The sequence below is a fragment of the Atta colombica genome, unplaced genomic scaffold (genome assembly GCF_001594045.1).
Source record: "Atta colombica isolate Treedump-2 unplaced genomic scaffold, Acol1.0 scaffold198, whole genome shotgun sequence".
In the NCBI taxonomy this organism is placed as follows: domain Eukaryota; kingdom Metazoa; phylum Arthropoda; class Insecta; order Hymenoptera; family Formicidae; genus Atta; species Atta colombica.
The window spans coordinates 4,718,320-4,739,275 of NW_017259291.1; the positions used below are offsets into that span (position 1 = coordinate 4,718,320).

A 20,956-nucleotide genomic window follows, 5' to 3' on the forward strand; every position below is an offset into this window, starting at 1 on the left:
ATTTTTTCATTTTCAATCTCTTATTTTATTCAATTGTTTTATTATTTATTTGTTAGGAATAAATTTATCTTCTATTTATCAAAGAATTTGTAAATGAAAAATTCTGAGACTCCTTATACATGTTGTATAGAGAGAGATTGGTGTACATGTGTGTGCACACATGTTACAGAGTGGAATTCGGAAAGGTAAGAACAATGTACAGAAAAACTGTAAACACGATATTATTAGATGGCAAACTGGCATTGTGGATCAGTCGTGATCGATAATTTGAGAGACTACTTTGTGTGAATATGTTGCGAGAGTTCCTCCTGAGTTTCACGTTAATATGTGCGACACAGTGCGAATATTCCCCTTCTTATTCAACAGAAAACTTGTATGCAATACTCGATCGAACGACAGAATACTTCAAAAATCTCAGTGATGGTAAAATATTAATCACTTTGTATTTGAATATAAAAATTATTATCTTTATTTAAAAATGAAAAATTCGGCATTTTTAGCGTACAATATATTAAATAGCGACACCAGGAATAATATTAATAACGAAATTGCGAAATATATGAACGATACGACCAAAGAACTTCAGAGAAACAAGCGACAAAAAAAAAGCCTTGAAAATGAGCCCAGTAAAGGTGAGCAAAAAATTTTTCACTTATGCAAAAATCTTCTGAAATTGATTGAAAAAAATTAGTCAAAGTACATTTCTATCAATTATATCAATCTGGAAGTTTACTAAATTTTCCTTCTATTCCGAAAAGTTCCTTGAACGCATGTTGGCAATCATGATCAGTTAGATACTTGAGAAACTGACCCATGTCATTGTGACGCTCGGTAGTAGGAAACGAAACTTCTTGAAACTCCGTAAACTTGCGCATGTTATCCACATTACTACAATCTTCCTCTTTTTCCATTAATTTTATCAATATCTTATGCCAGTTCATAGCTTTAATCTGTAAAAAAATTATATTAGCGTGAAATATTCTCATTAAACATTAGGATATTGAAAGATCATTATTGACATTACTTTCTGCCAGCAGTAATCGCAATCTTCCAAAGTTCCCTCCATACAAATTATTCCCGGTTTACCAGCCAAGCAGAATCCTGTGATGGAGTTCTCTTTCGCTAAATTAGTCACGTCTCGCCGTTTGATCTTGCCGTATATGTGATGACTGTAGATCCAATATCTGGAGAAAATTACTGCGATTCGATCTTCTGTGCCGCTTGTATTCGCATCGTTGCGTTTAATCGCTTGGTTACATATGGAAGCTTTGAGATATGTCTCAACATTGTCCTGCAGCCATGATATTAGCGTATAGATGCAAGGCTCATTTGTCTCTTGGGCCTTGATAACGACAGAGAGATCCTTGTTCAGCAGACACTGTTGCATTCTGTCCAAGCAAGAGCCTCTCGCATATACTTCAGGCTGCTCTTTCGGGTAGTTAGTTGGCAAGCTTACCAGTAACTCAATATTTTCCTAAAGTAATAAAATTAACATATTAATGATACACTAAATAAAAGTAAAACTTAGAGCAAGTAGTACTGCAGTAAGTAGTTAGTATTAGAAGTATTTAGTGATCATTATTGACTTCTTATTTTTTTTATTAATATTATATTTCTTATATAAAAGATTTAGAAATTTTTTCAATAATTATACTACTTTATTAGATATGTACAACTCGAGACTATACAACTCGAGCAGTATTAACAGGAACTGTAGCCAAAAGTGGATTTTTTTTCTTGTACTTCAGGAGAGAAAAAGGTGTCGATTAAATATCGTAGATTAGTTAACACGCCATATTTTCAATTTTGATTTTTTAGTATAAAAAATACGGAACTTTTTTATTTTGTTAAGAGATTGAAAAATTATAAAAAGTAAGACTGAAATGTCGTTTTTTATATTAAAGGCGTGCTAACTTCAATACAATTTTATGTAGATCTGGCAACATTACATTGTAAGTAAATGTTTATTACACCATTCAATGGGATTGCGATGACATACTCCAGCCATCGCGGTGGTTCACGGTCAAGACACTCGATGTATTCGTTAATGTCAGCCAAAACTCCATGGTCCGTCACAGCTAGCTCGGTTGGATAAACGGACTGTAATGCTTGCAGTTCGTTCACCTGTGCTGTCAAATTCTCTATCATCTCTTCCGGAGTAGACATATCTCAAACGATGATACATATGATAGGAATTGAATCAATTCGCACCTCGATACGCTCGATTTTTGACGACAGGTTAGCCGAACCGAGATGATAATACGAAATATTATGTATGCGTTCAGATGTTGAGGTTATCGAGAGATCAGCTGATGTTGACATTGTAGAAAGTCCTATCACGCGGCTGCGTTTCAGAATATTAGGTGTAGTAAAAAGAAATCCATTATTTTTCCATTCAATTTCATGCAAAAATAATGGATTTCTTTTTACTACACCTAATATATTGCCTTGCGTACTTTTTATCTTTATATTTCGTTATATTTCTTCATAATTTAATTAATTTGTTTGAAACTTTGTGTGTGTGTGTGTGTGTGTGTGTGTGTATGTGTGCGCGCGCGCGCGTGTGTGTATTTATAAAAACTGATCTATTTAATTTTTTAATTTATTACTGTGACTGAAGTTATATCTCTTAAGAAAAAGATATTTAAAACAATTAAAATGTCAAAATATTAAATTAAAAATAATTTTTATGAGATTGCAAGAAGTTTTAAATATAGGATTGCTCATTTATAGAATATCATTTTTAGAATTTATTTAAATTTAATACAAAACAATATTAAAAGATACTGATATATCTACAAAATTAGATCTAAAGTAATAAATAAAGTACAGGAATCTTAACATTATTATATGATTGATAATATTATCATATGATATTGATATATTATCATATCAAATTCTAAAAGTGATATAAATGAACATTTCTCCATCAAAAAATAATTATTTTACTTTTTAATTTTATTCTTGAATATTGAAATAAGAAATAAATTTTACAAATGCATTTGATTGCAATTTTGAGTTTTGATTTTATTCACAGGTATAAACGTGCTGCAAAGTTTCGAAGAGACTTTATTCTTCAATTTACCAGATTTTCAAGACACGGCCTTTTTTTTTGTACAGGATGAAAACCAATTTCTCTGGTTCGCAGTTGCCGTCAATTCCTCAGACTTATTACTTTATCAATTGGTTGTATGTCCTAAACTACATTCTATATTTTTTTTTAAATAATAGAAAAAAAACATTCTACTTTGCAAAACTATATAATTTTTAGAATAATCAAGCGCAACTTATCAGAATATATCCGCAGCCCAATGGAAAACGGATAATTGTACATAATTATAGTGCCGGTACGCTTATAGTTGTGCAGAAGGATTTCGAAGGAATTGTCATTCTATGCCTCAGCAAGAACGAAAATGAAACATACGAATTGCAGTTCAAACAAGAGATCGAAATTCTCGAAGTGATGCATTCGCATATCTGGTTCGAAATGAATCAGCTGTATTTAGGAATTGCTTCAGAAACAAAAATATCTATATTTGTCTGGCTCGGAGAGAACTTTGACAAGATTGATACGTTGTTCTATGGAGCAAGAAAACTCTTGCCCTTTCAGAGCAAAAGTTTCATGCATATTGTTGTCGTAGGATCGTTCACGAAAGTACTCCGGTTTTCTGTGCGTTCTAACAAATTCGTAGAGATACAAAAATTACATTATGCCAACGATGTCACTTCGTTTCACTTCAAAGAGGGTCATTTCGAAGAGCGCTTTCTAGTTTTAGCCGGTAATGAGTCTACGATCTTGTACAAGGAGATGTATGGCCGCTTCGTGCCGTTTCAAAAGATCACTCCGACGAGGCAGATTCTTTCCTTGACAATGGGAAATACCGTCATCCTGTTTTCAGTGGAACAGAATACCGTAGGAATTTATCAATACAACGGCTGGAGATTTTTAAGATTGCGTACGAAATTATCGAACTTTCGACAAATTCGTTCTATTCGTTCATATGACGAAGACATGCTCGTAATACAAAATCAGGCCGGAGAATGGAAATTCTTAAATCCTACTTGGACAGTGAAAAAAACGTGGAAATCTTTACTGGACGAAACAGCCACTTGGTGTTCCGAGACCAAACAACAGGCATCTCAGAGAACTTTGAAAAAACTTCCAGATTTAAAGAGTCCCGTGATTTCGAACGCGCACATCGGTCAACTTCGTATGCAAAATGTAAAACACTGTCTCTTGATTTCTGTCAGTTTAAATAAAAAATAAAATTTCATATTAACTCGATTAATATAATTTTGTATTTGATGCTAGATTAACGGTCAGAATGCAGAGGAATTGGTCCAATTAACGAAGCGATATAAGAGTATAAATGCTAAATTGAATCTGACGAACAGCCTTTTGACACAAAGAACAGAAAATGCTGAAAAATCTAAGCATATAGTCTTGCATGGCAAAAAGCTCACAATCAAATGTAAAACGAATTGTCATATTCATCGTATAATTATGGATGGCGGGATTAAACCCAAATATGTGAAATCCAAACCCAATGAGGTCCTACAGCTCGCCAAATTGAAAGTAAAGACGCTACTTGACTGGAGATGCCCCGTTCCTAATTTTAAGATAGATGATATTTTCGTTAAGAAATCTATTAACGGAATATTAATGCGAGACCTGCAAGAGAGAGCTTTGAAAATTTCAGGAGATCAAGTAATTACAGGTGATTTAATGCGCTGTGCTGATTGTGTTTCTTTATTACATGTCTTGTATTACTCGTACATTATGTTTAATATATGAATTTTAGGTAATCATGTTTTCGCCAATTTGCGTGCGACAGACGTTTTGATTCCTTTAAACATTGCGACAAGAAGTATTGAGCAAACAGTGTACATGAAAGAGGCGAGAGTAAAAGATTTATATCTAACTAAGGACGAATTCTTTTTGCCATTAAATGGTCCCACCACTATAATGCACAGTTCGATAACTGCTACAAAAGTGAGACTTACAGGACTTGTCAAAACATCAGGCAAAATAACAGGCAGAGGAATTGAAAGATTAAAGCCTTTGAAAGAGATTCTCACACCGTTGGTATTGTCTGGTGATCGTTTCCTGCAGAATGTAACGTTCAGCAATTTTGTTAAAGCTAAAGATATCGTCAGGTCTCGTGGGCTGTCGATGAAAGAAATCTTAGAGAATACTGTACCGTTAGATTCTAACGTATCGGTGCATTTGATATTATCCAGCAACAAAACAGTAATTATTTCAAAATTTGTGTTTGTGTGTGCACAATTTTGAATTTACTTTACATTTTTATTTTCAGCAATGGAGCAACGTGACTATGTGGGACTTTGTTACTACAAATTTCGTAACGAAGAATTCTGCTGAAACTATTATTATTTCTGGAACAAAATACACGAATAATAATGTCACTTTGTCGAAGGCTGCCCATCAAAATCTTCCCATTCCAAAGTACACACATTTTTTTGTTTTATGAAGCACATATTCTACATTCTCTAAAAATATATACTTGCAGATTGACGATTCCTCTATGTGCAAAAGAAGTCATCACTCCGGAAATTAGAACTTCTTCAATGAAAATGGGCGATATATTTGTAAAAAATTTAAATGTTTCACATGTTCTTGGAGCTCAAAATTTGAATACAACCATTTTCGATTCGGTGTCAGATTTGCACAACATTGACTTTTCAGCGAAGCTATTCACTGGTCAGGTTTTCATAAAAAACATATCAGCGTTAAAAATTAAAGGAATAAATCTAAAAAGTAAAAATAACTAAAATTGGTCTAAATCTCACACTACACTCGATATTATGTAGACCTAAAAATTGCAGTGAACGAGTGGACAGGTGAAAATCGCATCAAAGGACCAGTAAATCTTAAGAAACTCGTCGTTAATAATCTCGAAACGCCAGCCTACTTCAATCTCTCTTTACCTAGAAGAGTAAAGAACGTAATTATAAAAGGAGATAGCGATATTGGAAAAATCAATGATATAAAAATACAATCTTTTATGGAAAATGTTTTGAAGGTGGATGATCTAATATCTTTAGGACACGTAACATTCGGTAAGTTTACGTGTAATATTTTCCCATTAATTTGAAATAAAAATTTAATGCGCAATTTATATCTTGAAATTTTTTTGCAGCTCGTGGTTTTACGTCAAGCAACATATATGCTTCCCACTCGACGTTAAAACTTCCGCATTTAGATACAAATCTCAATTTAGGTTCAAAACAGATTTCTACTACTCTAAGTACAGATGCGATAAACGTACCACAGACATTTGGTTATGTCGCAAGCAATGCACCATCTACATTTATTATAGAAGGTACAGTGATGGGAATTTACTAATTATATTTTATGATAGGATTTTAATGATGTATGTAAATATTTCTACTTTAGGATCAGCCCGATTTTTGAAGGAGCCAGTTATAGAAAATATAAAAGATGTGAATCTAAAGCAATTATCTGAAAATTTATGGATGGCAAATCAGGACACAACTTTATATGGTAACAATATATACTTCGAAAATATTACTTTAACAGGAGATATCATCCTAAAGGTAAAAACATTAGTAAAACAAAAGATATCTTACGTATAAAAAAAATAATATTAACCATAAGAAATTTTTTCAGCATTCTAATAATTCATTGAATCTAAACATGTGGGAGGATATGAAATGCAAATTTTTAAGCAAAACGAAAACACAGCATATTACCGTAGCTTCGTCATTTAAGAATGTTGAGGTGCCTTCTATGAACGCAGAAAATAATTCAATTCTACAATCTTCAGACTTGAATTTGAACAATTTGTTGACTAACTCCTTGATGAAAAATACGACGCAAACTATAGATGCTGCATGGCATTTTGAAGAATTGTACATAAGTAAGGCAGAGAACATTATTTTTCTTAAAAAGATGAATTAAAAAAAATAAATTATATCTTTAATTTAGATAATATGATTTGGGATGGTAAATTTAATGGAATCGATTTAAACACGGATATTGTTAGGCGTGACACAAAACGTAACGTTGTCACCGGTAAGAAAATGATATTAAGCTTGACAGCTAAAAATCTCCAGGCATTAAATATGAACTTTTCGAACTTTACTAAATATGCTGTAACTAAAAAATGTCAGAAGTTGTTGGTGATTAAAGGTCAAAAAACTTTTACCAATATTACTTTGAATAATTTGAGGTAATTGATATTTCTATTAAAACAATATTTTTGTTAAATGTCATTAAGAACTTTTAATTTTTTTTTTTTAGCGTCAAAGGTACGATTATGGGTCGCAATATCGAAGACGCATTACTGAAGTCCGGAAACCAAACGTTGTTCGGAACCAAGAGGATACAAGGCCAGTTTAATGCAACATCTCTTGTTATTGATGGTACTGTGAATGATGTAAATCTGACGGAGTTAATAAACAATCAAATGAAGAAACATAAAGCGGTGCAGACGATAGAAAGTAAGATGGATTTCAGAAATGAAATTGAAATTTTTGGAAACATCACAATCGGTGGACTCTATGAAGGGATAAATTTAACAAATATTACGAAAAATAAAATAAATACAGTTTTTGATAGAATGACGGAAGTCATGACATTGACGGAAGATATAACAACTGCGTTGCAAAGTAAGTTATATATTCAGATCATTAAACAGCATTTAAGAATGAATAATATAATATTAATTCAACAAAATATTATTGATCATTTTGTGTGCAGATCGTGCTATTTACGTGAACAAATTTGAAATAGTGGACAAGGATATATTGCAAACCGTTTCTAACATTTCTAACACAGAGGACATGAATCTTAACAGTACCTGTCTTTGCGAGTCAAAGAATACGTCTTTAATTTGTAATGATACGGAATTATTGTATGCTATCGCCGGTACAAATGCTAGCGCGTTTGTGATGAAGAAATTGATAATGCTGGATGATACTATGTTTCTAGTATTAGTGTCAAAAGATTTCGTCTCAATTTATTCGTATACCGATGAACAATTTTATCAGGTAGCAGGTAAATCTCACAAAGAAATATTTAATCATATTATAGCAATGAAGAATTTTGTAATATTACGAAATAATATTTGACAGGATTATACGTGCCTGATATACTTGAGGTATTTGTGGAATCAATCGATTATTCGTTATGGATTTTTTTACGATTGTTCGAGGAAATCTTGATATTACGTTATCACACATGGAATGAACTCAATCAATACGTTTTGCCGGGTTCAAGTTCATTTGTAATCAGTAAGACGCCGAATGGTCAACATCTGTTAATACGATCCGATGGTATGTGGAATCTCGGAGGACTTTTCCGTCCGGAACACATTTTTAAAATGTCTTTGGAGGGGCAAATAAAAACCTTCATTTTCGGTGCCGATTATTATGTCAAAGCAACAACAGAGAATAGCACGACCGTTTTAAAAGCACGATATATAGGAAATTAATACGCATTATTTCTTAGTAATACCTGCGGAGAGTTATTCAAATTCGAGAAATTCGGTACGTATACATAAGTATTTATTTTATATTTATCGTTCTTACTTGCAGTAGCTTGAAATAAAAAGAGAAAAACGCAAGATGAAAATTTGTAGATATATATTAATTGTATCTATATTAACTGCTAAAAATATATTGAACTGCATTGCATCAAATTATTTCTAGTTTATTATCACAAATGGATAAGAATGTAAAAAGACGAATATTACAGATCGGGAAGAACCAATTTTTAAGTTAAACTTAGGCTGTCATAATTATGGAAGTTGTAGCAGTCCCCTAAGAAAGAGATAAGAAAGTTTTACCGTTTAATATTACCTTAACATATAATTAATTGTAACGACACGTACTTCTTCAACTTCTTTAAGGATCATTATTTCTTCTCTTTTGTTGGATTTGTTCTCGTTATTCATTTTTGTTTCCTCGATTTTATGTCGTTTCTGAAAATCGGTCATTCGTAATTTTGTGACATCACTTGCGTTATGCGTGTTCTCTTTAGTTATAGATTTTTTTTCTACGAAATGTAAAAAAATTGATTCGCTCGGAGTGCACATATTGCAAAATTATTCAAGGTAGTCTCGCAATCGAATGCGCGTGTACACCAAATGGATGCAATATTCTACGCATCATCATTACGATGTACGACGGAAACGATACTAAGAGGCATTTAGACTTATAAAGAATGTCTAAGAGCAACGATTGTACGATTGGGACTATCTCCGCCCGTACCGTTTCCTTCTTCATAAATTTCTCCTCGAACCTCTTGCGTTCCTCCATCGCATTATTAAGCGCGATTTGTTCCGCGGGAGAAAGCATCAGAAGGCGCGGATCCATGGCGATCCATTCGCTCTGTACAATCTGATCCGTATGAGGGCGTTTAGATACGTCCGGCTCGAGCAAATTGCCTACAAGCTTCTTCACACGATCGGTTAGACTGTCGATTACTTTGCTGCGGAATTTCCATTTGCGCGATATTTGCAGCTCGTATAGGCGCTTTAGATTCTCCTCGTCGAATGGCATGGATTTGTTCAACATTATGTAGAGAATCACGCCCAGTGCCCATATATCGGATAACTTTGGATTGTACGGGTAACCACGGAGGATCTCCGGCGCCGCGTACGACAGCGAACCGCAATACGTATCGCTCAGAACGCGTTTGCCATGGCTGTCAATCATGTATCGAGCAAAACCAAAGTCCGTTAGTTTAACGTTGTAATTTGATGTGATAAGAACGTTTTCGCATTTAATGTCGCGATGAGCTATTTCCATCTCGTGTAGATATTGAAGACCTGGTAAATGAATATGCATTAGGGGAAACATCCGCAAACAAATGCATATTAAATGCACAAATCTAACTCAAATTATAATTATTAACTTATTATTACTTTTATTAATTGCATTTGTGATTGATCTCTTTAATAAATCTTGGAATGCTCATGTTTTTTTTTAAATTAACACTGAACAAAAATTCACCCATAAAATCAAGAACTTTTTTACACCTTTTTATATCTATTTTATAGTTGCACAGGTAATAGAATTATTATAATAATATTAGTTCTATATAAAAATATGAACTTCAACAATCTATGTAACAGTAAACATTTAAATTAGTACTCAGGTGAAAATTCACTTATAGCAGTATTATAGTTAAGCTGTTATAGTAATGCTATTTCTTCAAGAAGTATCACGATACCTAAAGCAAGTTGTCTGAACCACACGCGAGCTTGACTCTCCGATACTCTGCCGTTTTTCAGTATAAAATTAAAAAGATCGCCGTTTTCAGCAAAGCGCATGAATATAAAGTACTTGGTGCGCCTTTGGAAGATACTGTGAATGTGCACGACATGTGGATGATTCAGTTTCACCAGAATGTCCAGCTCACGTGGCAGGAACTTCTGAACAAAGTCTTTTGCTATATTAGCAGTGTCGATTACTTTACAAGCCAGAAAGTTATTACTCGTTTCCGACTCATGTTCCGGCTTATATTCAGCTAAATACACCTACAACGAGATAATTAATGTTTAAAGTGTCTGACAGGAACAATAGAGATTTTTTAAATTAGGATACAGACTTTTGCATAACAACCTTCGCCGAGCTTCCTCCCAAACTTATAACCCCGGGTTAGCAGTGTGGCCTCCTCGGATGGTGTATGATGATTCAGATTCGACATGAGATTTGTAGGTATACGATAGACATTCTACCCGCTGCATTACCATAATTCGTAATTAGCCGTTCTCACTTTATTCGATGTTTAGACACAGATCGCATCGTGAATGTAAATAACTAGATGACGTTGCAGAATCTCCATTCGTGCATTCGACAAAGCAAATTATCAAGACATTTATGTACTATTCTATTTCTTTATCTTGACGATAGTGACAAATCTTATACTAAAAATTTTGAAAAATTCGAAAGAGCGGTTACTTAACCATTTTGACGATAAACTGACATGGATCAATGAACTTGAACCGAGCTCGGCCCTATCGAAATAATAATCGAAAACAATTAAACATCATAAAAGTAGAAAAGCAAGATAAATTTAATGAATTGACATATCTGTACACAAATATAAAACGTTGGAAATTATTCATATTTTGTTTTCACAGCTTAAAAATTTTTTAATTAATACTAGAAACGCTGATAGTATCCCATTAGAACTGCCGAAGGTGCCAATTTGATAATTTCCTATCTCTTGGTTAGTGAAAAATTATTTTTGTATTTATTATATTATTTATATCGTTAGAAATATTATATTCACATATTTTCAATATTATATATATCTAATGCAAGATAAAAGAGTTAAAATAATTAGCGGAGCCACAATGGCACCATCGGTTGTTTTAATTAATCAATGTGCATTTCACATAATATTTCACAGCTCAGAAGCGTACTCCAACCGCTTAATGACCATTTTGTATTCCTCTTCCAAAATCCGGTATTCCTTTTCTAGTATTTCTTTGCGTTGTTCATCAGATGGTAGTCCATTACCATTCGTGTACGTGCTTTTATCCCCGGTATTCTTCAACGCGCGCTCTATTTTCATCTCCTCATTCTGTTTTCTTTTAAATGGTATATTCAGTCTTTTCTTTACATCTATTCTATACGCTCGATATTCTTCTGCATCCGCGACATTTGTCGCCTGCAATCGTAGAATTTCATACACTATGCGAGCCTGTTTCTGTGAACAAAATATTTACAAAATAGAGAGAAAGGAGAAAAACAAGTAATGATAATACAAAATAAATCACATGTTAATAGATACCTTATTTATTCTTAATGCATTTCTAGCCTCAACAATCATTTCATTATCAAAACCATGCTTTAAACGTTTTGGCGCGAAACTGGACAATGTGCTGCAATTTAAGGCATCCACATAGTTTCGTAGTCTTTGAAAATCTTCGGACGGACTTTCCACTATAAACATAGATTTATTAAAATGCAGAATCATTAACGCGCAATGTTGACCGTATTCATATAAACATTAGAAATGTTACTTTTAGTTACTTCGAAGATGTGAAACTTTGGAAGAATTCAAATCTTCAAAGTTAAACTTTCGACGTTTAAAAAATACATTTGTGCAAATAAAAAAAAAAAAAATATATTCATAATATATATTCATAAATATATTAGTACATTTTTTAATGAAAATATTTTCATTATTATCATCATATTAAATTAATGATTGTATAATTTTTAATTTTTTGTTCCAAGCTTCAAAAAAATTTTTAATATCAAAATTTTGAACCTTTCGAAATAAATCATCGTCGTAATATAATATTCTCGCTAGTATTGAAAGTCTATAGTATATATGATGTAAATTATAAATTTTTAGTAGCAGTGCATATCGGAATATGCTTTTGCCGACGATTATTCTGTTACCTGTTATATCCTTAACTTCGCGCCTTCCCATGTATTCGCGATAAATCGCTTGCAACAAATGTTTGCCAAGACCTATTCTTCGAAATGGTGGTAAAATTAAAAATTGAGCGATGCGTGGCCGAATATGTTGTGGATAAGCATAATATTGATACACAGTAGCGAAACCAATTGTTGCATATCGGGTAGTACCCACAGACGTGGTATATTTTTCAAATCTTTTAAAAAAGTGATTATTCAATGAAGATCATGTATACTATACACATCTATATATTGATTTGAGTAATAGGATATCGAATGACTTACAAATTAAAATACTGCCATTGTTCGTCATCGATATCAATAAAAAGAGCCGCATCTATATACCAAAGAAGGAATGTTTGAATTCTTTGATGATATTCTTTGAATCCTTTGTAACCCATATCTGCCTTATAAATCACAAATTGCCTCGTCATGCCTTCATCTATGTATCATTCAATAAAAACAATAATAGTAATCGTTATAGTTTTTAAATTTGACAGTTACATGTATAGAAACAGAAATAAGAGAATTAGATACCATTTATTGAGAAAGACTGTATCAATTCTCCATATGGTATAAATGTATCATCCTTGGCAAGCGCCTTAGTGAAATTCGCTAAGCTATAGTGAACATCAGGAGCGAGCTTTGGAATGATCTTTGTTAACACCTCATCGGCTTCAACTCCCTCATGTTTTGCATTTACTTTCTCAGTATATTTCATTCCTAAATATGTTTCCAAAGAGCCTGCCGAATAGAACAGCTGTACTTTCAGGTCCAAATAACCAAATATTATTTCCCTACGAAGAATAAAAAGAATAAGAATAACAAGATCCACACTTACATGAAAATACAACACACATATATTTCATGCATGATGTGCATAATGCATCATTTATTCTTGTTCAACATTCGATAAATAACAAGGATAAATGATAGGATAAGGATTATGCGTATGTTTACATAATAATTAATAAAAAACATAAATCTCAATAAATTAATATTATAACAACAAACCTATCTCCGAATACTTGATAAGTCATCTCCGGTTTGAAGATAGCCTCTTCCGAATGCAAGTCATCGAGATTGCGGATTAATCTGAGTTCCAGAGCTTCGTTACTGTCTGCAACTAACTTCTTTAGACGTGCTGTTGTTGAATCTTCCATTTTTATAAAGAATCAACGATAGAATTGAGGAAAATAATTTGTGGTCGTTAGAACTCCGATTTTTCTTGATTTTAAGGATTCGACCTTGGAAATAAAGATCAAAATAGGTTAGAACACTGCAAGCAAACAATGTCGAGATGACAGCGCAAAAGGACAAATTCCTGATATTATTGATAAACCGTGTAATGGTGATGCACGATTGGATTACCGATTGAAACCTTTTACGTCAATCCTTGATACCCAAACACGATTTGGCGCCAAAACGGCGGTTTCGAGCAAAGTGATTTCCGAATGGAACCGTTCGCAATTGCTTCCTCAATCATCGACAAAGTATTATAAAGACTAGTTTTATTTAAGTTTGTGTGCTATTAAAATTTTGATGATTATCCTATAATTACCTCATAATGTGCAATATTAATTTTATGATTTATTATTAATGTTTAATAGATAAGCATTATTTCGATATTGAACCGATTTTTATTAAAAATTTCACTTTCATTGTTATTATCCATGCATGATAATTGTGGAGAAAATGCAATTTCGTGACACATATGTAATATTATTACATCTCTATAAATATGCTTATTTTTATAAAGAACTTAATATAATAATAAATCTTTCATAAATTTAATACATATTTTATTATGAATATATTTTAAAAATTTTTTACGTCTTCAGTTGGTAATGTCAAATACTTCAATTATCTCCCATTCGATAGTCATGTAAATTTATCTAGTAAAGTTGGCCCTCTCTAATATTATAAGACATGGTAGTATCTTGCCGCTAATTTTAATAATTTTAATACACGTTTATGTGTATTCTATTCAATTATAAAATTTTATTCCGAATTTCAGCAAAAATGATAAATCGTTTAAAGCGGATTTTATTCTGTATATCTAAATTTAAATTGTTCAACACTTACTTTATAAAAAAATCAAATTAATTATATCAATTATATCAATTTAATTATAAATATGTAAAAATTAATACATTAAATAGATAAGTGTATGCATTTAAGGATGCATTCTGATTAGAATGTCAAAATACTAGAAATTGAACATAATTATAAAAAAAAATTAATCACGCAGATGATTCACATAAAAGAACAAAAAAATGGTATCAATTGTACGAAAGATATTAAGTTGTTGGATGGAGCATATCTTGACATACTATAAAAACTTTCACATGCTGTTAGCGTTTTCTCTCTCACTAGTTGTAATATTGTAATCAATAACGATCAGGTTTACACAAAATATTGTGAGTTTCTTTATGTAAGTATAATATGATACACTATCTGAATGTTATCTTAATCGATAATATTTATCATATTCAAGCTATTATTACGTTACAGTTGCAATTATCAAAATTTTAATTTATTATTGAATTAATTTATTATTGTTGATGAATTCTTTTTCCAAAATTACACCATGTTACATAAGTTTAACTATAATATTTTATAACTTTAATATTTTATTTTAAAAAAGATAGTTTTCTTAATAATACATATTCATAATTCAAAAAATTAATTTGATTTAGAACAATTTTATATGTTGACTTATATTATATACAGAGGACTAACACGATTCTCGCTGTCAAATCTAGATTGAATAATTTTGACTGTTATATATTCGTTTTGGACATGATATGACAAAAACTATTTCGACTATAATAATCTCGAAGAGGACGGATGATATTTTTAGAATGTAACCTTATTTTGACATGTTAGACTGTAGAATTTAATATTTTAATTAATTGTATTTTATTGAGGAAGACTGTAAGTCAAAACGTTTACTGAATTATTTTATGTATTAACTATAATTAAATTATTATTATTCTAATATCTCTTTTTGCTCGTTTATTAATTGTTATCAAGAATTTTTATATTGCTTTGCAAATTGTTGAGCGTTATATTTGTTTTTTTTTTATTTATATTTTATTTTACTATATTATTTTTAGATTGAAAAGCATAGAAATATATTCCATGTCATTCCTATTAATGAATAAAAATACATTCAGGATTGAAAAGAATTCATTTTAACATTCATGAATCCGTAATTTTGAAAATCTGAATTTATTTTAATCCATTTCAATCTATTCTCGTTTGCTATATCGTTAATAATAATAATGTATCCTTCTTTATTATTCGGTAAACAATAGAGACAAATAATGCATCATGCGTTTCATGTGTGAACTTGAAACGCACCCTAAGATGCACCGTTACCAGGGAGATGTAAATAATTCTGTGTAAATTGTGAATCAATTGATCTGTTTGCTGTTTCTACATTAGAACTTTCTTTCTCGCTTTTGACAAACATCAAACATATACCTATCTCACTTTAATTTTCAAAAGTGTACATTTGCAGTCGCAGAAAACAAACTTCATTTGTTTTTTTCAGGTGCATTCCATATATCTTTGCGTTTGAAATGGAGTATGTTTATATTCGAATAAAGAAAGAAAGAAGAAAACTTGTGAAAAAATTGTGGAAAATATAATTAAGAAAGGAAATCGTTCCTTTTAGATACAAGAGAAAAGTTATTGTTAACTTTTCATAAAAAATAGCTCTCAAGCGAGATGGCTGTGTCCTTGCAAACTCGCGTTTTCTACGGTTTGAAGACAGATATTGCCAACAATGCGCATTATATCACAGATGCGGAAGTTTTATATCCAGTCGGCAATGCATTGGCCATTCACAATATTTTTCAGCGTCAGCAGAAACTGATTCGATTACCTGAAAGATATTATGACGCAAATGGCATTTGTGTCTCGCCCAATAAGTGAGTAAATTTGATGAAGTATGTGAGCATTCATCCGTAAAAGAAAACAAAATAAAATAAAGAGAAACTCATTCAACCATATGAAACTGAATTAATTGAAGCAAACTTTCATATTTTTAGTTTTAATAACCCTGATATAGAAAACAATTTATTGGTACAATATTAATCTCAGTGTTAGCTCAATATTGGTTCAATATATTCTTAAGTTTAATAGATATATTCTTTTTAGCTGAACTTCCTGCACAGTTCATCAATTCTTTTTCAATGCGAAAGAGAGAGATGAATTGTACAAGAAATTCTGCTAAAAAGAACAAATCTAATGTATTGCCAATAAATTGTTATTAGGAAAGATAACATAACAATTTACAAAGAAAAATAAAAAGATAATTTCATAAGGTATAAGATGTGGATATATTTTAATCTTTCTCTATTTTTTTACATACAGATTGTAATTAAATAATCTATAATTTCAGGAAATTTGTTGCTTTATCCGATATAGGAGACAAACCTTCCATATCCATCTATGATATCAACTCTCTGAAGCGTAGGAAGCTGCTTGGGATACCTTTTGACGCTCCAGGAGTAACTAGGTTTACATGTATAAGTTTTACTTTCGATAGTAAGAATCTGGTAGCAATTACTGGCGAACCCGATCAAACGATGCTCTTTTACAACTGGGAAAAGGGCAAGGTCGAGTCAACGTTTAAGCTGACCAATCCACAAAATCCATTGGCGATCGCCGATGTGTTATCCTGCAATCCAACAGACGCGACAGTGGTAGCGGTCGGTGGTGCTTATACCTTTAAGTTTCTTATCGTTTCTGATTCGATATGGCGCCCATATGGTTTCGCTAAAGCGGAGAACCTCCTTGTCTGTTCGATGGCTTGGTTGGACGGCGACAGACTTATGGTTGGCACCGATGACGGCCGCATGCTCTACCTAGAGAACGGTGATCTTAAAAACGTGTACAGGATGACTGATACCGTGACAATGAATCTTAAGATTCGCGAGGAGTACGTTATGCCCACCGTCGCCAGCTTAGAAATCAGGGAGGACATTATCTGGCAACAAAACATACGCTGCTTAATCGCATTTCCACGTGGATTTGCCTACGCGCACGGCGGAGGAACCATCGTACTCTTCGAAAAAGAAGGGAAACACAACTATATGAAGAGGAACATTTACGTGATTCCACAGCGAATGATGAAGGACGACGACCCGAATCTTTACAAGATCCACACGATCAATGTGAATCCCAGCTTTGACCAATTGATTGTCACCACCAGTTGGTCCCAACTGTATTACGCGATGCTATGGGGTCCAGATCTGCAGATGGATCCGGAACCACAGAAAATGGAGATTATGGGCCAGCCGTTACATCATGGTTCCATCAATGGCCTCTCCATGTGCGCGTGGAAGCCGGTCTTCATGACATGCGGCGAATTTGATCATAGCGTTCGACTGTGGGATTTTGAAACAGAAAGTCTTATTATGCTGAAGCAGTATGATGAAGATATATTTAGCGTCGCATTGCATCCGATGGGACTATTCTGTCTGATCGGCTTTACTGATAAATTACGCTTCATGAGCATCTTGATCGACGATCTGCTACCAATGCATGAAATCGCCATCAGAAATTGCAAGACAGTTCGCTTTAGTCACAATGGTCATCTATTCGCCGCGGTCAATGTCAACATTATACAAGTGTACACCACTATTGGCTTCTCTAATCCCTTTGTCCTCAAGGGACACACAGGCAAAGTGAAGACGCTTCTCTGGTCGCAGACGGATCTGAAAATACTAAGCTTGGGTGCGGAAGGTTCTATATATGAGTGGAATATGATCACTGGTACGCGATCCAGCGAGTTTATTTGGAAAGCCGTTGTCCTACACGACATTGCATTTTCTTCGGACACGTCATTCATTTACTGCATCGCACAGGACGATCAGATACGCGAAATCAAGGAGAGTGAGGTATATCTTGATATCTTTTATTTTTATTTTTAAAATTATGCGATTGCTTTTGGAAATATACTTTTACTGAATCAGCCAAGTCAAAAACAATTTATCAAATGCTCGCTATACATTTTGTGAATAAAAAAACATCAAATTTGATGCAAATTCTGTTATATTCAATGATGTCAGCAAATTGATAGCAGATATATAACAAAATCTGCTGACGTAATATAAGAATGAATTATCGGCCGGCACAAACCGTGTACAAGTTTGGTAAATTGATTGCAAGAATCGATCAAAACTTCCTCAGTCTTTGTCGACAATTTGATTACATTGTGTTAGTGAGCCTTGTCCGCAAAACGCAAGCTTAATGCGAATATAATTGATGTCAACTTGCTAATATTTTTTATCAAATTTGCATCAATTTGTAAGCAAATTGTTAACATTTTGCTGACTGGGATATGTTCTTTATCAGATAGTACGAGAGTTTCGATTGCCTGGCAAAGAAATGCAACAAATTATCATGGGGAAAGATGATCTAATGTTATTCATAACTTCTCCCAGTGGTATCATCATTTCATTGAAAAGTCCGCTTCAAACTCCAATAGAATCAATGGATTTCCATATGCACTGCGTCGATGTCACGGCGGTATCTTTCTTTCTCTTAATACAATGAGAATAAATGAAAATATAAATTATTCTCCTAATCATTGTATTTTCTTCTTTTTTAGATCGCACTCTCTTACAACGAAAATTATTTGATCTCAGTTGCAAAGGATGGCAGTTTATGTATTTGGAAGTTATTCTTTCCCGAAGGGAAAGTAAAGATGAGCAGAGATTTGCCGTATACGAACGAAGTATTAATCGGTAAAGATGACTTAGAAGAAAAGATACATAACATCAAAAATCTGACAGTGAGATTGAGAGAATTGGAAACGGAGCATGCATATAGACTGCGGCAAATTGATATTCAGCACAACGATAAATTACGTGAGGTGCACCAAGGCTATTGTGAAGCCATCAAGGAACTTGTAGATAAAGCAGATAAGGATCGGGAGGATCACAGAAATGAGGTGAACAATATGAATGTGAATATCGTGAGGATGAAAGCATCACACGAGGAGGCGATGCAACAAATGGAAAATAATTATGAGGCCAAATTAATTACGGAATACGACAAGTATCAAGCATTTGAAGAACATACTAATGCTATGCGAGAGAACTATGAGAAGCAATTAAAAGATCTTGAGAAAAGCGACGCGGAGCAATTACAAAAAACCATGACGACATACGAAGCTTTGCTTTACGAGAAGAAAATACAACTGGAAGAAACATTCGACGAAATGATGCATAAGGAACGCGTTCATGAACAATTGATGTCGCAAATAGAGAATGACGCGGATCGTGAGATTCTCGAAATACGTACGAAATACGAGAACCTCCTATACGAAGAAAAGCAGAACAGTTTGAAACTAAAGGGAGAGGCCGGAGTAATGCGAAACAAATTCATGGCGAGTCAAAGAGACATTGATGATCTAAAGAGGCAAGTGAATCGGGTGCAAAGCGAATATGCGCAGTTTCTCAAAAATATACAGGATCTTGAGAAGCAAATAACGGATCTAAAGAAGGAAATCACCGAGAGGGACGCTACTATTCGGAATAAAGAGCAACAGATATATGATATGAAGCGAATAAATCAGGAATTGGAGAAATTCAAGTTTGTGTCGAATTTTAAGATTGATGAGTTGAGGAATCAGATACAACCGAGAGATCAGGAGATACAGGAACTGAAGAATAGTATTCGGAACATAGAGGAGGAGATCATAAGTCTCCAAAAGATAAACGAAAACTTAGAGCTGCAGCTACACAAAGAGCGGGAGAAATTGCGGAGCGCACGCCGAGAGATCGATCGTGAAATCCATAAGAACAAGAGATGTCAGCAACTGTTACGAAAAATTCGCGTCGACATTCTTAAAGCCTCGGAACTTATACAAGAACCGAACGCTCTGAAAACCGCGGTGACCAATTTATATCACAAATATAGCGCGGATGATGAAATCCTACGTAGTCGCAAAGCGGACATAGATGCGCAGTGCGAATTCATCAGGCAAAAGGATCAATTGGAAAAGACTATCGCGTCTTTAAAGAAGCAGAAGCAGTTCCGGGATACGTCTAAAGGTGACAAAGAATTGAAGATGACAGAGGAAAATAGTATACTTACTGTGGAATTGAACGCATTGAGGGAAGAGTTGAAGCAAGCACGAGAAAACATTTTATATATGGAGAATTTGCTGGGATTAACGCAAAAACACATACGACCTACAGAAGCGAGAAAAATCTTGGAACAAACGTATCACGGATACTACGAGTTGCAGGAGAAATATATGAAGCAAATACAAGAATACAAGAAAGTTATTTTAGCACTAAAAGAAGATATCAAGCAATTGTTGAGCAAGATTCCTTGTGAAGAAAAGGAGGAAGAAAAGACATCTGTGGCATCATCTGTTACAACAAATTTGTGACATTTAATCATTTTTTTCAAGAACTTAAATATTGTAAAGTTTTTAATGATAAATTAATGTTTTAGCATATTTTTGATAATTAAAAATAATTATATATATATATTTATATTAATTATA

General features: G+C 33.2%; 5 protein-coding genes across 8 annotated transcripts in view; 2 read left to right on the plus strand and 3 right to left on the minus strand.

The window, feature by feature from the left end:
- LOC108687009 (RWD domain-containing protein 2A) overlaps nucleotides 1–2,318 on the minus strand; it is a 4,266-nt gene extending 1,948 nt beyond the window's left edge. Inside the window, exons 1-3 of one of the 2 annotated variants that reach the window (XM_018192583.1) lie at nucleotides 1,972–2,318; nucleotides 1,025–1,474; nucleotides 812–950 (exon numbers count right to left, since the gene is read on the minus strand). In XM_018192583.1, coding sequence (XP_018048072.1) covers nucleotides 812–950; nucleotides 1,025–1,474; nucleotides 1,972–2,166 — 784 coding nt within the window. In that variant the 5' untranslated portion in view covers nucleotides 2,167–2,318. Of the gene's footprint in view, nucleotides 1–663; nucleotides 951–1,024; nucleotides 1,475–1,971 lie in introns of those variants that run through there. The other variant, XM_018192582.1, reaches the window with a different exon arrangement.
- On the plus strand, nucleotides 152–8,572 carry LOC108687007. Its single transcript, XM_018192579.1, has 16 exons — nucleotides 152–423; nucleotides 501–632; nucleotides 3,038–3,189; nucleotides 3,272–4,222; nucleotides 4,313–4,718; nucleotides 4,803–5,251; nucleotides 5,319–5,467; nucleotides 5,532–5,779; nucleotides 5,848–6,081; nucleotides 6,162–6,344; nucleotides 6,419–6,579; nucleotides 6,653–6,902; nucleotides 6,971–7,214; nucleotides 7,286–7,653; nucleotides 7,745–8,041; nucleotides 8,119–8,572. The coding sequence occupies exons 1-16, from the start codon at nucleotides 291–293 to the stop codon at nucleotides 8,475–8,477; spliced, it is 4,716 nt and encodes a 1,571-aa protein (XP_018048068.1). The 5' UTR covers nucleotides 152–290; the 3' UTR covers nucleotides 8,478–8,572.
- A 200-nt stretch (nucleotides 8,573–8,772) lies between these two features.
- Nucleotides 8,773–10,928, minus strand: LOC108687008 (testis-specific serine/threonine-protein kinase 1-like). 2 transcript variants are annotated; one of them, XR_001931731.1, is made up of 4 exons: nucleotides 10,598–10,928; nucleotides 10,220–10,526; nucleotides 8,877–9,815; nucleotides 8,773–8,805 (listed from the first exon to the last, which is right to left on the minus strand). XR_001931731.1 is itself a non-coding variant. In XM_018192581.1 (3 exons), the coding sequence occupies exons 1-3, from the start codon at nucleotides 10,694–10,696 to the stop codon at nucleotides 9,094–9,096; spliced, it is 1,128 nt and encodes a 375-aa protein (XP_018048070.1). In that variant the 5' UTR covers nucleotides 10,697–10,928; the 3' UTR covers nucleotides 8,779–9,093. The 2 variants fall into 2 exon arrangements, 1 of the variants encoding a protein (XP_018048070.1); XM_018192581.1 differs by having other exon boundaries at nucleotides 8,779–9,815.
- A 367-nt stretch (nucleotides 10,929–11,295) lies between these two features.
- On the minus strand, nucleotides 11,296–13,890 carry LOC108686931 (histone acetyltransferase type B catalytic subunit). Of its 2 annotated transcripts, XM_018192459.1 has the most exons (7): nucleotides 13,795–13,890; nucleotides 13,438–13,670; nucleotides 12,961–13,220; nucleotides 12,709–12,865; nucleotides 12,406–12,620; nucleotides 11,789–11,940; nucleotides 11,296–11,704 (listed from the first exon to the last, which is right to left on the minus strand). In XM_018192459.1, the coding sequence occupies exons 2-7, from the start codon at nucleotides 13,584–13,586 to the stop codon at nucleotides 11,399–11,401; spliced, it is 1,239 nt and encodes a 412-aa protein (XP_018047948.1). In that variant the 5' UTR covers nucleotides 13,587–13,670; nucleotides 13,795–13,890; the 3' UTR covers nucleotides 11,296–11,398. The 2 variants fall into 2 exon arrangements, with proteins under 2 accessions (XP_018047948.1, XP_018047947.1); XM_018192458.1 differs by having other exon boundaries at nucleotides 13,438–13,890.
- Nucleotides 13,891–16,158: 2,268 nt separating this feature from the next.
- On the plus strand, nucleotides 16,159–20,839 carry LOC108686873 (cilia- and flagella-associated protein 57). Its single transcript, XM_018192369.1, has 4 exons — nucleotides 16,159–16,361; nucleotides 16,835–18,335; nucleotides 18,793–18,966; nucleotides 19,049–20,839. The coding sequence occupies exons 1-4, from the start codon at nucleotides 16,159–16,161 to the stop codon at nucleotides 20,837–20,839; spliced, it is 3,669 nt and encodes a 1,222-aa protein (XP_018047858.1).
- The last annotated feature ends 117 nt before the right edge of the window (nucleotides 20,840–20,956 follow it).

Bases quoted from the DNA above. Each gene is read 5' to 3' on its own strand.
- LOC108687008 (XM_018192581.1), bottom strand. From the start codon at position 10,696: ATGTCGAATCTGAATCATCATACACCATCCGAGGAGGCCACACTGCTA. The intron at 10,527-10,597 runs GTCTGTATCCTA...ATCTCGTTGTAG, and splicing joins GCGAAGGTTGTTATGCAAAA to GTGTATTTAGCTGAATATAA. The intron at 9,816-10,219 runs GTATCGTGATAC...TTCATTTACCAG, and splicing joins GTTCAGACAACTTGCTTTAG to GTCTTCAATATCTACACGAG.
- LOC108686873 (XM_018192369.1), top strand. From the start codon at position 16,159: ATGGCTGTGTCCTTGCAAACTCGCGTTTTCTACGGTTTGAAGACAGAT. The intron at 18,336-18,792 runs GTATATCTTGAT...GTTCTTTATCAG, and splicing joins GCGAAATCAAGGAGAGTGAG to ATAGTACGAGAGTTTCGATT. The intron at 18,967-19,048 runs GTATCTTTCTTT...CTTCTTTTTTAG, and splicing joins ACTGCGTCGATGTCACGGCG to ATCGCACTCTCTTACAACGA.
- LOC108686931 (XM_018192459.1), bottom strand. From the start codon at position 13,586: ATGGAAGATTCAACAACAGCACGTCTAAAGAAGTTAGTTGCAGACAGT. The intron at 13,221-13,437 runs GTTTGTTGTTAT...TATTCTTCGTAG, and splicing joins TATCAAGTATTCGGAGATAG to GGAAATAATATTTGGTTATT. The intron at 12,621-12,708 runs GTAAGTCATTCG...CTTTTTTAAAAG, and splicing joins CAATGGCAGTATTTTAATTT to ATTTGAAAAATATACCACGT.
- LOC108687007 (XM_018192579.1), top strand. From the start codon at position 291: ATGTTGCGAGAGTTCCTCCTGAGTTTCACGTTAATATGTGCGACACAG. The intron at 5,252-5,318 runs GTAATTATTTCA...TTTTATTTTCAG, and splicing joins TATTATCCAGCAACAAAACA to CAATGGAGCAACGTGACTAT. The intron at 8,042-8,118 runs GTAAATCTCACA...AATATTTGACAG, and splicing joins ACAATTTTATCAGGTAGCAG to GATTATACGTGCCTGATATA.